Raw genomic sequence first — 11,186 nt, 5'->3', positions numbered from 1 at the left:
CAGTCAGATTACACATTAAAGGAATCAATAAAAACTCAGAAGCAGTAAAAGTGGCCTTTTAATCAGATTTTAATCATCCTCTAATTCAAGGCTTCACAGTTAAAATCACTTGCTTTTAAATTCCGCAAGGCAATGACAGGACAGATGTAAGGATGCCAATAAGTCAGCGCATTCACAACATACAAAAACACTAACCAAAAACTCCACTAGCATCAGTTAACGTCAATGTCTAACACTAGAGCAACAGTGACGTAGACGGTGACAGTTTAGTATGTGAGTGCGGCGGACCCTTCAATTTATGATGGAGAGGGATGAAAGGGATGGAGCTGGGGGGATGGGTGACGTGAAATTAGGTTTTTGCAGCTGGCTAGGCTGAGGTTTTAGGCGACTTCCTCCTCTCCCTCTTCCTCAAACTCGCCCTCCTCAGCGGTGGCATCCTGGTATTGCTGGTACTCGGACACCAGGTCGTTCATGTTGCTTTCGGCCTCAGTGAACTCCATCTCATCCATGCCCTCACCGGTGTACCAGTGGAGGAAGGCCTTACGGCGGAACATAGCGGTGAATTGCTCGGAGATGCGCTTGAACAGCTCCTGGATGGCTGTGCTGTTGCCGATAAAAGTGGCAGCCATTTTGAGGCCACGGGGTGGGATGTCACAGACGGCAGTCTTCACATTGTTCGGGATCCATTCAACGAAGTAGCTGCTGTTCTTGTTCTGCACATTCAACATCTGTTCATCCACCTCCTTCATGGACATGCGGCCCCGGAACACCGCAGCCACGGTGAGGTAGCGGCCGTGACGCGGGTCACAGGCAGCCATCATGTTCTTGGCGTCGAACATCTGCTGGGTGAGCTCGGGCACAGACAGGGAGCGATACTGCTGGCTGCCCCTGCTGGTGAGGGGGGCAAAGCCTGGCATGAAGAAGTGCAGACGGGGGAAGGGCACCATGTTGACAGCTAGTTTACGGAGGTCAGCGTTGAGCTGGCCAGGGAAACGCAAACAGGTGGTCACCCCGCTCATTGTAGCGGACACCAAATGGTTGAGATCTCCGTAAGTGGGGGTGGTGAGTTTAAGTGTGCGGAAGCAGATATCGTAGAGAGCTTCATTGTCAATGCAGTAGGTCTCATCTGTGTTCTCTACCAGCTGGTGGACAGAGAGAGTGGCGTTGTAGGGCTCCACCACAGTGTCGGACACCTTGGGAGAAGGCACCACGCTGAAGGTGTTCATGATGCGGTCAGGGTACTCCTCGCGGATCTTGCTGATGAGCAGGGTGCCCATGCCAGAGCCAGTACCGCCACCCAGGGAGTGAGTGAGCTGGAAGCCCTGGAGGCAATCACAGCTCTCTGCCTCTTTTCTCACTACATCCAGGACGGAGTCCACCAGCTCGGCTCCCTCGGTGTAGTGGCCCTTGGCCCAGTTGTTTCCAGCTCCACTCTGACCTGTAGTCAAGAGTATCAAAGGTCATTGATGAAACACAGGCAGGATATTCTTATGTCAAAAATCAACACAAATCAATTCTGATGTGATTACAGGTAAGTGCGTCTTTGCTAAATTCACATAGCTTACCAAAGACAAAGTTGTCGGGTCTGAAGATCTGCCCGAAGGGACCGGACCTGACTGAATCCATCGTACCAGGCTCCAGATCCACCAGGATGGCTCGGGGCACATACTTTCCACCTGAAATCAGGTCAAATGGAGCAACAATGTCACTTGTAAATCTTGATGATGCGTTTAATGTAAATAATTTTGCATAGTAGGAGATCTCTGGAGAGCTCTGATGTGTATTACAGCTGAAACTGTAGCTTACCTGTGGCCTCATTGTAATAGACGCTGATCCTATCGAGCTGCAGATCGCTGTCTCCATGGTAGGTACCCGTGGGATCAATGCCATGCTCATCACTGATCACCTCCCAGAACTGAGGAAGAAAATAGGCGTGGAAGGAGAGGAGGTAGAGACAGATGTTAATTTAGCCCAAGGTGAAAAAAGAAAACACAACATAAATAAATTAAGATACTGAAAATAGGTAACAGTACCCGGATTTCTAACACCCTGAAATGGCATACATTAGCTACTTTACAGGAAGCTATTTTTAAACAAACTGCAAGGCAGTTTAATTCTCTTTAATTCAGGTCGAAAGAGCAGTCTAATAGTTTGAAATGCAGAAGGTCTCGGGGAGTAATCAAGCAGATGGCAATAATCTGATAAGTAACAGTGTCTTCAATGCTGTAAAAACACACTGAACTATTAAAGGTTAACATTTAAAACTACTAAATACAATGATGGCACTGTTGAAATAACAAAATAACACTTTGTATTGGTGTAGAAAAGACATTTTTTCAACAGCAATTGGGTTGAAAAGAATCGTAAGTAAAAATAGGTCATAAAAGTGGAGGGGGAGGGGAGGCTGCTGCTGCTTCTGTGGCAACAGGGTTACAGTATTACTACAGTTCATCGTTCATCTAATTGCGTGCAGCACAGAAAGGTAGAAAAACTAATTTTGCATGTATTTACTAAAGTGAATTATTTTGTTTGTCGCGTGCACGAATCTTGAGCCCAGTGTGAGCCCTGCAGGGCATATCAATGAGCAAATAGTCTATGGTGTTAATTTTGATTCATTGCACGAAGCTTCAGTCAAGACACCGCGGTGGGTTTATTCTAGAGAATTCTTGGGGGGATGGATTAGACGGCTCCTCTCAGCGCCACCGTGGCACGCCAGCCTGCGCAAGTCATCACCAGAATGCAAAAACCTAACAGAGGAAAACAAAAAATCAGAAGAATACCTTGGCTCCGATCTGGTTTCCACACTGACCGGCTTGCAAATGCACAATTTCGCGCATTTTGGACAGATGGATACGAGGATGACCGAGTAGGAGATCGGGGATCCGAACAGCAGAGAGTCACAGGATGATGGTTCCTGCAGTCGAATGTCCGGGATTTGTTGCACCGCCTCTAAGACCGTCTACTGGGCTGAATCGGTGGTGCAACTTTACGTCATCGCCATGGCAACCAAACACCGGAGGAGAGAGGGAGGGACCAAGACCCGTGGAAATGGCGGATAGGATGCGAGGAGCTGCATCAGTCATCAAAAAGATTCTCATTATTCTCACGGACTGGGTGAACCCACGCACCCCCTCCAAACACCCCCCCCCCAACACACACACACACACACACACATACACGATTGAGGCCTATTATAGCCACACACTTTAGCATCAAGGTCATTGTTGTTGTGCAGTTTTAACAGTGTAGCCCACTGTAATGCAGGAGTTCATTATTCTGACGTTAAACACACAAGATCAATCAGCCATGGCTTGAAAGGATAAGGACAGCAACATGTAAAATGTATCAACTGGAGTTTGCAAACTATGTAGTGCTTGTGAGAAGTATTCACTTATTATCCCAAGTGCTAAGAAGGTCTGCAAATTCAAACAGGACAATAAGACTGAAAAGATATCCAGGGTGTGCAGCCATGTAGGGCAAAAGTGAGCTTTACTTATTTTTAATTATAGCAGCCCTTTTGTTAACAATCAAAATGGGACGTGAAAAGCGATCAGTCAGAAATGAATAACTGGTGTCCATCAAGTCCATGATCAAATAAAAAATAGACCCAAAGTCTATTAAAGGCTATGTTTACAGTCTGTTTCAAAACCATAGTAAGGTGCCCATATGAACACTGAAACAGGTTTTTCTTGCTATAATCATTCCTCCTGTTCATACTGGCCAGTAAAAGATCCATTCCCAATGTGCTTACAATGTAAGTGATGGGTGGACAAAATCCACAGTCCTTGTTCTATGCAAAAATATGTCAAAATTATAAACCCATCCTTTAAGCCCCTCAGCTAGTTTTTAAAGTTAAAGCAGCTTAGTTTTTAATATTTCTAAGTTATCACGACAGTCTATTTAACTGACAGAAAAGCCTATATTGCATGTGAACACTGAATATACTCTAACCGTAGGCCTAAAAGGCAGAAACTGTCCTGCACATTGTTGGGTTTTTACATTCAGAATCAAGGACACATCTAAAATTAGATCAGTCTAAAAACTTGTCACTTGGAATAACAACAGGCACCCACATGTGTAAACGCAATGCCGCTTCTCTTCACACTTTCAGATTAGATGTTCACTGTGATGTTTGATCTATTTTTGCATCTATTTCACATTCTGCCTTCCTTGGATTGCTGTCTTCTTTCAGGAAAGAAAAAAGTTTCCTCTGGTCCCTAATATGTGAGCAAATATTGACTTGCAGCATAAATGTTGTGTGTTATTATGTAAATCATAAAGACAAACACTAATGATGTAAATCACATACATACTGTTTTATGTAGCATACAGTACTTCAAGTGACTTGTTGGTAAGTATAGTCAAATCCTGTTGGTGTAAAAATCTTTCTGACTGCTCTGAGCTGGTTCAGCCAGTTTGGATCAAAACTCACTAGATAAAAGACAGAAAACCTACCGTGAACACTGATGCATGGAAGTAGTTGCAGTACATTTCATCGTGTTTTTAATGGTCAATTGCAACATAGATCATGAACTAATCAGTAGGTTAAAAAGTTTTCTGGTGTGCAGCCTTGGGCTGTTACATGGATGTCAACACTGAAACATTCACATTCAGATCCTGAATGATGACATTCCAACCACACAGCAAGTTACCAACCAGTTTTTTAGTTATCCAACAACTGGCCAATAGGGCTTTATTTCCTGTTTCCCAGCACTGCTACATACAGTGTTTTTTCACACGGCTGCATGATTTAAGTTACTCCCACAGAAGTCATGCACAGGAAAGCCAAGAGCATTTGCTACTTGAAGACAAGAACAATAGATAGGCAGTTAGTGCGCTCTGAGGCTTTCAGGAGACAAGTTTAACTAGGCACGCTAAATTATGTTGTTGTTGTTGAGAGAGGGATCGTTAAGGACTTAAAGCTGAGGACTTGCGTTGTTTTGAACTGTGGATTTACTAAATTGTACATGACAAGCTAATGATCATGTCTCTCCCAGAGGAGGACCTTACGTGTCCAATATGCTGTGACATCTTCTCGGACCCTGTTTTGCTGTCATGTAGCCACAGCTTCTGCAGGAGCTGTCTAAAGCGCTGTTGGGACACAGGGTTACGTGAGTGTCCAGTATGCAGGAAAAGAGCCTCCAAGTCCAGTGCTCCCTCCAATTTGGCGCTGAAAAATGTGTGTGAAGCCCTTTTGCAAGTCAGGAGACAGAGTTCAGTGCAGGAGGAAGAGAGGATGAACTGTAATCTGCACGGGGAGAAGTTAAAACTCTTCTGTCTGGTTGACAAACAGCCCATCTGTGTGGTGTGTCAATCCTCCAAACTGCACAAGACTCACGACTGCTCGCCTGTAGAGGAGGCAGCACTGGACTGCAAGGTAAGGGAAATAAACATATCAATGTGTCTCTGGACTACATTGTAACAGCAACCTGCTAAACTGACTCTGTTGTTTTTGTTAACCTGAAGTATTTTAGGTGACACCTAAAGGTAGAATGCAGTCTCACTAGTCTGTCCTGATTGTTATCCACTCTGTCCTCTTTCAGCTATGAATCCAGGCCTAAAACATCATTCTCTTTTGCTGTCTGATCTCTGCTGACTGAGGCCTGCTTCATTTTCAGGATGAACTTGCAGTATCCCTCAAGAGCTTGCAAGATAAACTGGACAGCCTCAAAAGAATCCACCTCACCTCTGCAAACATGTTCAAGTACATCAAGGTAACCTGCCATGAGATGACAGATATTTAGTTTTGTATAAAAAAATCTAATCTAACAGAATTTGCAATAATCTCCCTCAGAGACAGACGGTGGAAACACAGAGATCGATCAAGAACCAGTTCAAGCAGCTCCACGAAGTCCTCCACCAAGAAGAGTCAGCCAGAATAGCAGCTGTGGAAAAAGAAGCAGACGAGAAGATCGCAGAAATGAAGGATAACATTAAAGAACTTTCAGCAGAGGTGCTATCCCTCACAGAGACCATCGCAGTCATACAGGAGCAGCTGAAAGAAGATGATATGGTCTTATTGAAGGTCCGTACTGTCCAGTAAACATCAACATTTTCATCATTGGTCCCAAAAACCTTTCACCTTGACAGTGATTTTTTCTGTTTTCCAGAATTTCAAAGCCACTCAGGACAGGTAGGTCAACAAAGTTATGGATTTACACTCTTTCTTGCTTTGATGTGTTGACTGTGACATATTCTCAGTGTAAGGTATCTGTTGTCATCACAGAGGGAAAAGCGTTGCGCTTGGTTCAGACAACATGTCCGGGTTACTGATTGATGTGACCAAGCATCTCGGCAAGCTCAAGTATAGAGTCTGGGAGAAAATGCTGGACCATATTGACTACAGTGAGTACACAACATTGTTATCTTCTTCAGGTTCACTGGTTGAAAGCGTAGAATTGCTCAATCTTTCCTGTCTTTTAGCGCCGGTGACTTTGGACCCAAACACAGCACACCCCTGCCTCATCCTGTCTGACGACCTCACTTCCCTCCGCTATTCAAAGCAGCCCAGCTGTTGCCCTGACAACCCTGAGCGCTTCCACTCCAGTGCTGAAGTGGTAGGCATGGCCGCGCTGGGATCAGGAAGTCACCACTGGGTGGTGGAAACAGGAAGTAATCAGGACTGGCTCCTGGGCGTGGCCTCTTTGTCTGTACCAAGGGACTCTGAGATCTCGGCTCGGCCTGAGAACGGTTTCTGGACTTTGTGTTTCCGGGACGGAGAGTTCAGGGCAATGACCTCTCCTCCCACCCTGCTGACAGTCACGAAAACGCCCAAACAAGTCAAAGTACAGCTGGATTACAACCAAGGGATGGTGTCTTTTTTTGACCCTGCTGATGACACACTCATTTATGCATTTACACACACGCTCACAGATACTTTACTTCCTTATTTTTATACACAGAGCAGTCATCCGTTGAGAATAATGCCAGAGAAGGTACTTATCACAATGTTGCGTCAATAGGTAGAGGAATGATTTATTAATTATGTAAGCAAAGAGGATCACAGTCCTATTTTGATGGATGAGATCGATGCCAAAAGTTGTGATTGGTGGATTGACAGGTTATAATGTCTCTCACAGAGGGCATGCAAAGTATTCTTCATCCAAGTAATTTTACAGCTTCAAAAACGTGTCGTCACATTTGTTTTTGTTACATGTTCCTCCTTAAAGGAAGAGTCCAACATTTTGGGTAATACACTTTGCTTTTTTGCTGAGAGTTAGATAAGAAGATTGATACTGCTAACATGTTATTAGCATGAAGCTACCACCAGGAGCCAGTAGCATAGCATAGCATAGCATAGCATAAAGACTGAAAACGGAGGGAAACAGCTAGCCTGGCTCTGTCCAAAGGTAACAAACACTTATAAATCTCACTGCTTAACATGTTAAATTTTGTTTGTTTCTTTAACTGTATTTCCCCAAATGTAGAACTATTCCTTTAACCGCAATGTTCAGATAGTCACATCCCTGAATAAACTGTTAATATTAACTATGTGGTTAACTATTCTGTGCAGTGTAAGTGGCCAATATGGCTGTTCCAGACATTATTTCTGTCACACATCTTAAAATGCTGCATTATGAAATGCTCTTACTTTTAAAACAAGCTATTGAGTTACGTTGGCAAAAAATTCAGGGATGTTTCCTAAATTACTAATATAAGTAACTAAATATACATTGCACTCTGTGGTGGATGAGGGGAGAGCACATTTGCATTTGATGAAAATGTTTAAACAAATATCAAGATGTTTTAGGTTAGTCCATAACTGGGTTTTGGTGTGCAGTAAGCCCTTTCCTACTTTTTTATTCTTTTGAATTGCCTGCGACTTACATCCAAATGAATGTATGTATATATTGATGATAACCATATTATGTTGGACTGGGATGGGGAGATGTTTCTAACCTGTCTAGCACCATGCACTTTAAGAAATACACGTCACATACCACACACACGCACACGCACACACACACACACACACACACACACCCACACTCATTGTGTTAATTTGAGTGGTTAGGGAGATATAAAAATATATTGGTAAAAGGTACTCTTCATTGGAGGGATTAGACGCTGCAGTTTATTGGTCTCTTTTGTACACATGATGGCGCCAAAGTCAAACAAATATTTTGAAGGATTGCAGTTCAGAACAACACATGACAGTGGAGACTACTTTGAACACATAAACCTCATGTTGTATGTTGAAATCAATCATTCAAAACATGATTAATTTATGAAAACATGAAATTAAAATGTTGATTCTCCACTTGTTGACTCATTATTGATGCATATTTATTTTAAGATATATTTTTACAATTTGCTTTTTTTCAGGATTGCTTTCCCTCACTCAAATATATTAGATCAAAACACATATTTGGAAAATAATAGTATTCAGTGTTCACAGTATTCAGATCCTTCTCTCACATCTCTTCTTTAGAGACAAATGTTAGACTGATATGTGTATTAGATCTTCTTAAATCTAAGCAGGTGGGATTTGTGCAGGTGGGGTTTTGTTGTTCTCTGCAGAGACACAGGCGCAACACTTTTTAATGCAGGTGTCTGAGAGGAAAGGCACCTTCCCCAGACGAGATAGATAGACGAGTGGCTGAATGGTGCTGCCGATGTTGAGGAAAGCGAAGCCCACAGGCTGCACGTAGCAGCGAAACACATCAGGGGAGTAGTAGTCTTCAAAAGGAAACAGCGCTACAGGTGGCAGGTAGTTAAACACAATGATACAGAGGATAGAGAGCACCATCTTGAAAGCCTTCTTCTTCATGGGGTGCATCTCATCTTTCCCTGCACCGCGGGACTTCTTCAGGACCCACAGGATGCATGCATTACACACAACCATCCAAGTAAACGTTGCCAGGATCTCACCAGTGAACACCTTCTCGAAGTTGGGGAGGCCTCCCACAACCTTGGCTGCTGAGTAGGCAAAGGTGAGGCAGAATACCAGTACTGAGAGGCTCAACCTGTACTTGATGTGTTTGAGCTGCAGAAACATGACTGGAAAGAGCACAGCCACGAAGCGATCTAGGCAGATACAGGAGAGAAACAACGGGCCACTGGTGTCTTTCACACCGTAGGAGAACTTAAGGGCTGACCACACGTCCTTGCTCTGCCAGTGGTAAAGGTTTAGGAAGCTGATAGGGGTCATGGAACTAAAGTAGGTATCCATGACGGCCAGGCAGCCCAAGAATATGTCTGAAGTGGAGGGCTCTTTTCGATTGTGGATGAGGATTGCAATGACAAGTAAGTTGGCAGGGATTCCCACGACTACGTTGATGCACTGCAGGGTCAGGTCAAAGAGTATGCCCTCTACCTGATGATCACACCCGTCGAACACACTGAAGGGTTTCACTGTGGAATTAATGTCAGCGGTGGCATTGAAAGGGAGTTGAGTCGGGAGAGAGGTCGAACTGAGCGGTGAAGACACGTTTCTCTCCATGATTCTACCACTGTGAAAACCAGGACTCTGATGGGAGAAGAAGAAGAATAGTGGTGATCAGGGATTGACATATCTTTTGGACAGCATTTAAAGCCAGGTGTTGTTTTCATCTTGTTTTCTCAGTACAAATGATACAGCCTGTGTCATGTCAAACATACTGTTGTTCATTAGAACACTTCATTCTAATCTGCTGAGAAGTTTATTCTCAGCAGAGTTGAACTAGCCGCAGAGTAAAGCTAGACAGTTCCCAGAGAGCAAAAACATGTTACAAACACGGTCAGGGCTTCTCCTTAGGCTGTTATTTTGTTATTGTCTCTGTGTGGACCATCCTCTGGGAATTGTGATTCTCTGTATGAAGGGACGTCTAACTCACTTAAGGGACTCATACTAAAAGCACCACCCTTCCACAGCAGAATAAAAGGGCAGCTATTCCCAAATTAAAATGGCAAGGTTCATATTCTGCACGTAGACAATTGCTTAAGACTATTAGTTAGGAAGGGCAGTGGAAATTTGGTAATTTCCTGGAGCTCTTAAAAGCCCATTTCTGACATTTAGCTATTCCTAAAGCTAATTTCTGACCAGAAAAGGACGATAACCTAGAGAATAAATGTAATAATGGCTGGATTGATGGAATAATAACGGGAGGCAGACATGAAGCAAACCATTACAGGTGTCCTGGGCCTTGAGCTCTGTGCCTCCATCTACAGAAGGAGCACAAATGGAAGCTTTTCTTTTTGGCAGTTTTTCTAATACAGGCCCTACATGTCAGGTTTTGTTCTGGGCTCTGGGACTATTTACAGCAGCTCTGAGTCAGACTGATTTGCACGACCTCTTTGAGATTGTGGGAGTCTTCACACGCAGTCCACCTGAGCTCCCTCCACTGAATGGACTATTGGAGCCAGAGGCTGTGATCGTTCCTTGTACAGCCATCAAGGGGCCTATTCTGGTTTAATGTGGACCTTTCTCCCCCTTGCTCCCTCAGTGGATGGTGTTTCTCACCTCCCTCTGCCGCCGGCTCTACCTCGGGCCACGTACACTCCTGTGGGACTAATCACACTGACGGAGGAGTGGAGCTCTTTGCCAAGATGCTCGTCCCTGGAGATGGCAGACTTAATCAATTGTTTTTTTCTTCAGGCATATCCACTGAAAACGAAATAAACAAAACATGTATTAAACAATATTTTGGAGAGTTTAATTAGGTGCTGAATACCCTACAGTATGAATAGCAGTTAAAATTTTCAAAGTTCATACTTGGAAAAAGAGACTTATTACTAGATATTTTGTATGTTTTGTTTAAGATTTAGAAGCATGTGTCCTCAAAATTGTAAACTATCTGTAACAAATGTGTAACATTTCTGTTACCGTTTGTAATTATAAACATTGATTAATCATATTTAAACACACAGGACTTGTTATTAGTAAAAACGTATGGTAAAAAATGTTTGCTTATCTGCTTTTTTTTGCATTTTATATGTTTCAATATGTTCAGCAGTCTGAAAAATAAAAATAAGAATAAATTCATTCGTAAAATGTTTCAAATGAAAGTACAGATGTTCTTACTCAGGACTTAAAATGGAAAACACTTTTACAGCTGAATACACATTAATTACACATCTTTGTTCGTCAGTGAGAGTCTGAAATGTTTCCAGTCACATGCCCTGACCTTGAAGTTGCAAGGGACAGTGAGGTGACGGGAAACCCACTAAAACTCAATTCATCCACATTGTTTTATGCAAAATTATTT

General features: G+C 43.3%; 3 protein-coding genes across 9 annotated transcripts; 1 reads left to right on the top strand and 2 right to left on the bottom strand.

Moving 5' to 3' along the window:
- Positions 1 to 380: 380 nt before the first annotated feature.
- Positions 381 to 2,837, bottom strand: tubb4bl (tubulin, beta 4B class IVb-like). Of its 7 annotated transcripts, none has more exons than XM_070923626.1 (5): positions 2,781 to 2,837; positions 1,807 to 1,915; positions 1,566 to 1,676; positions 1,090 to 1,438; positions 381 to 615 (listed from the first exon to the last, which is right to left on the bottom strand). In XM_070923626.1, exons 1-5 carry the CDS (start codon positions 2,835 to 2,837, stop codon positions 381 to 383), a joined length of 861 nt encoding a protein of 286 aa, XP_070779727.1. The 7 variants fall into 7 exon arrangements, with proteins under 7 accessions (XP_070779727.1, XP_070779728.1, XP_070779729.1 ...); XM_070923627.1 differs by having other exon boundaries at positions 381 to 620; positions 1,122 to 1,438; XM_070923628.1 differs by having other exon boundaries at positions 381 to 598; positions 1,298 to 1,438.
- A 2,018-nt stretch (positions 2,838 to 4,855) lies between these two features.
- Positions 4,856 to 8,260, top strand: LOC139300504 (zinc-binding protein A33). Its single transcript, XM_070923621.1, has 6 exons — positions 4,856 to 5,377; positions 5,619 to 5,714; positions 5,795 to 6,025; positions 6,111 to 6,133; positions 6,227 to 6,345; positions 6,424 to 8,260. Exons 1-6 carry the CDS (start codon positions 4,979 to 4,981, stop codon positions 6,960 to 6,962), a joined length of 1,407 nt encoding a protein of 468 aa, XP_070779722.1. The 5' UTR covers positions 4,856 to 4,978; the 3' UTR covers positions 6,963 to 8,260.
- A 213-nt stretch (positions 8,261 to 8,473) lies between these two features.
- LOC139300809 (G-protein coupled receptor 183-like) lies at positions 8,474 to 9,442 on the bottom strand. Its single transcript, XM_070924000.1, has one exon. The coding sequence runs from the start codon at positions 9,440 to 9,442 to the stop codon at positions 8,474 to 8,476; it is 969 nt and encodes a 322-aa protein (XP_070780101.1).
- Positions 9,443 to 11,186: the final 1,744 nt, after the last annotated feature.

The sequence above is a fragment of the Enoplosus armatus genome, chromosome 17 (genome assembly GCF_043641665.1).
Source record: "Enoplosus armatus isolate fEnoArm2 chromosome 17, fEnoArm2.hap1, whole genome shotgun sequence".
NCBI lineage: Eukaryota > Metazoa > Chordata > Actinopteri > Centrarchiformes > Enoplosidae > Enoplosus > Enoplosus armatus.
The sequence above is the reverse complement of the archived record's forward strand: the minus strand, read 5'-3'. Positions and strand labels throughout refer to the sequence as shown.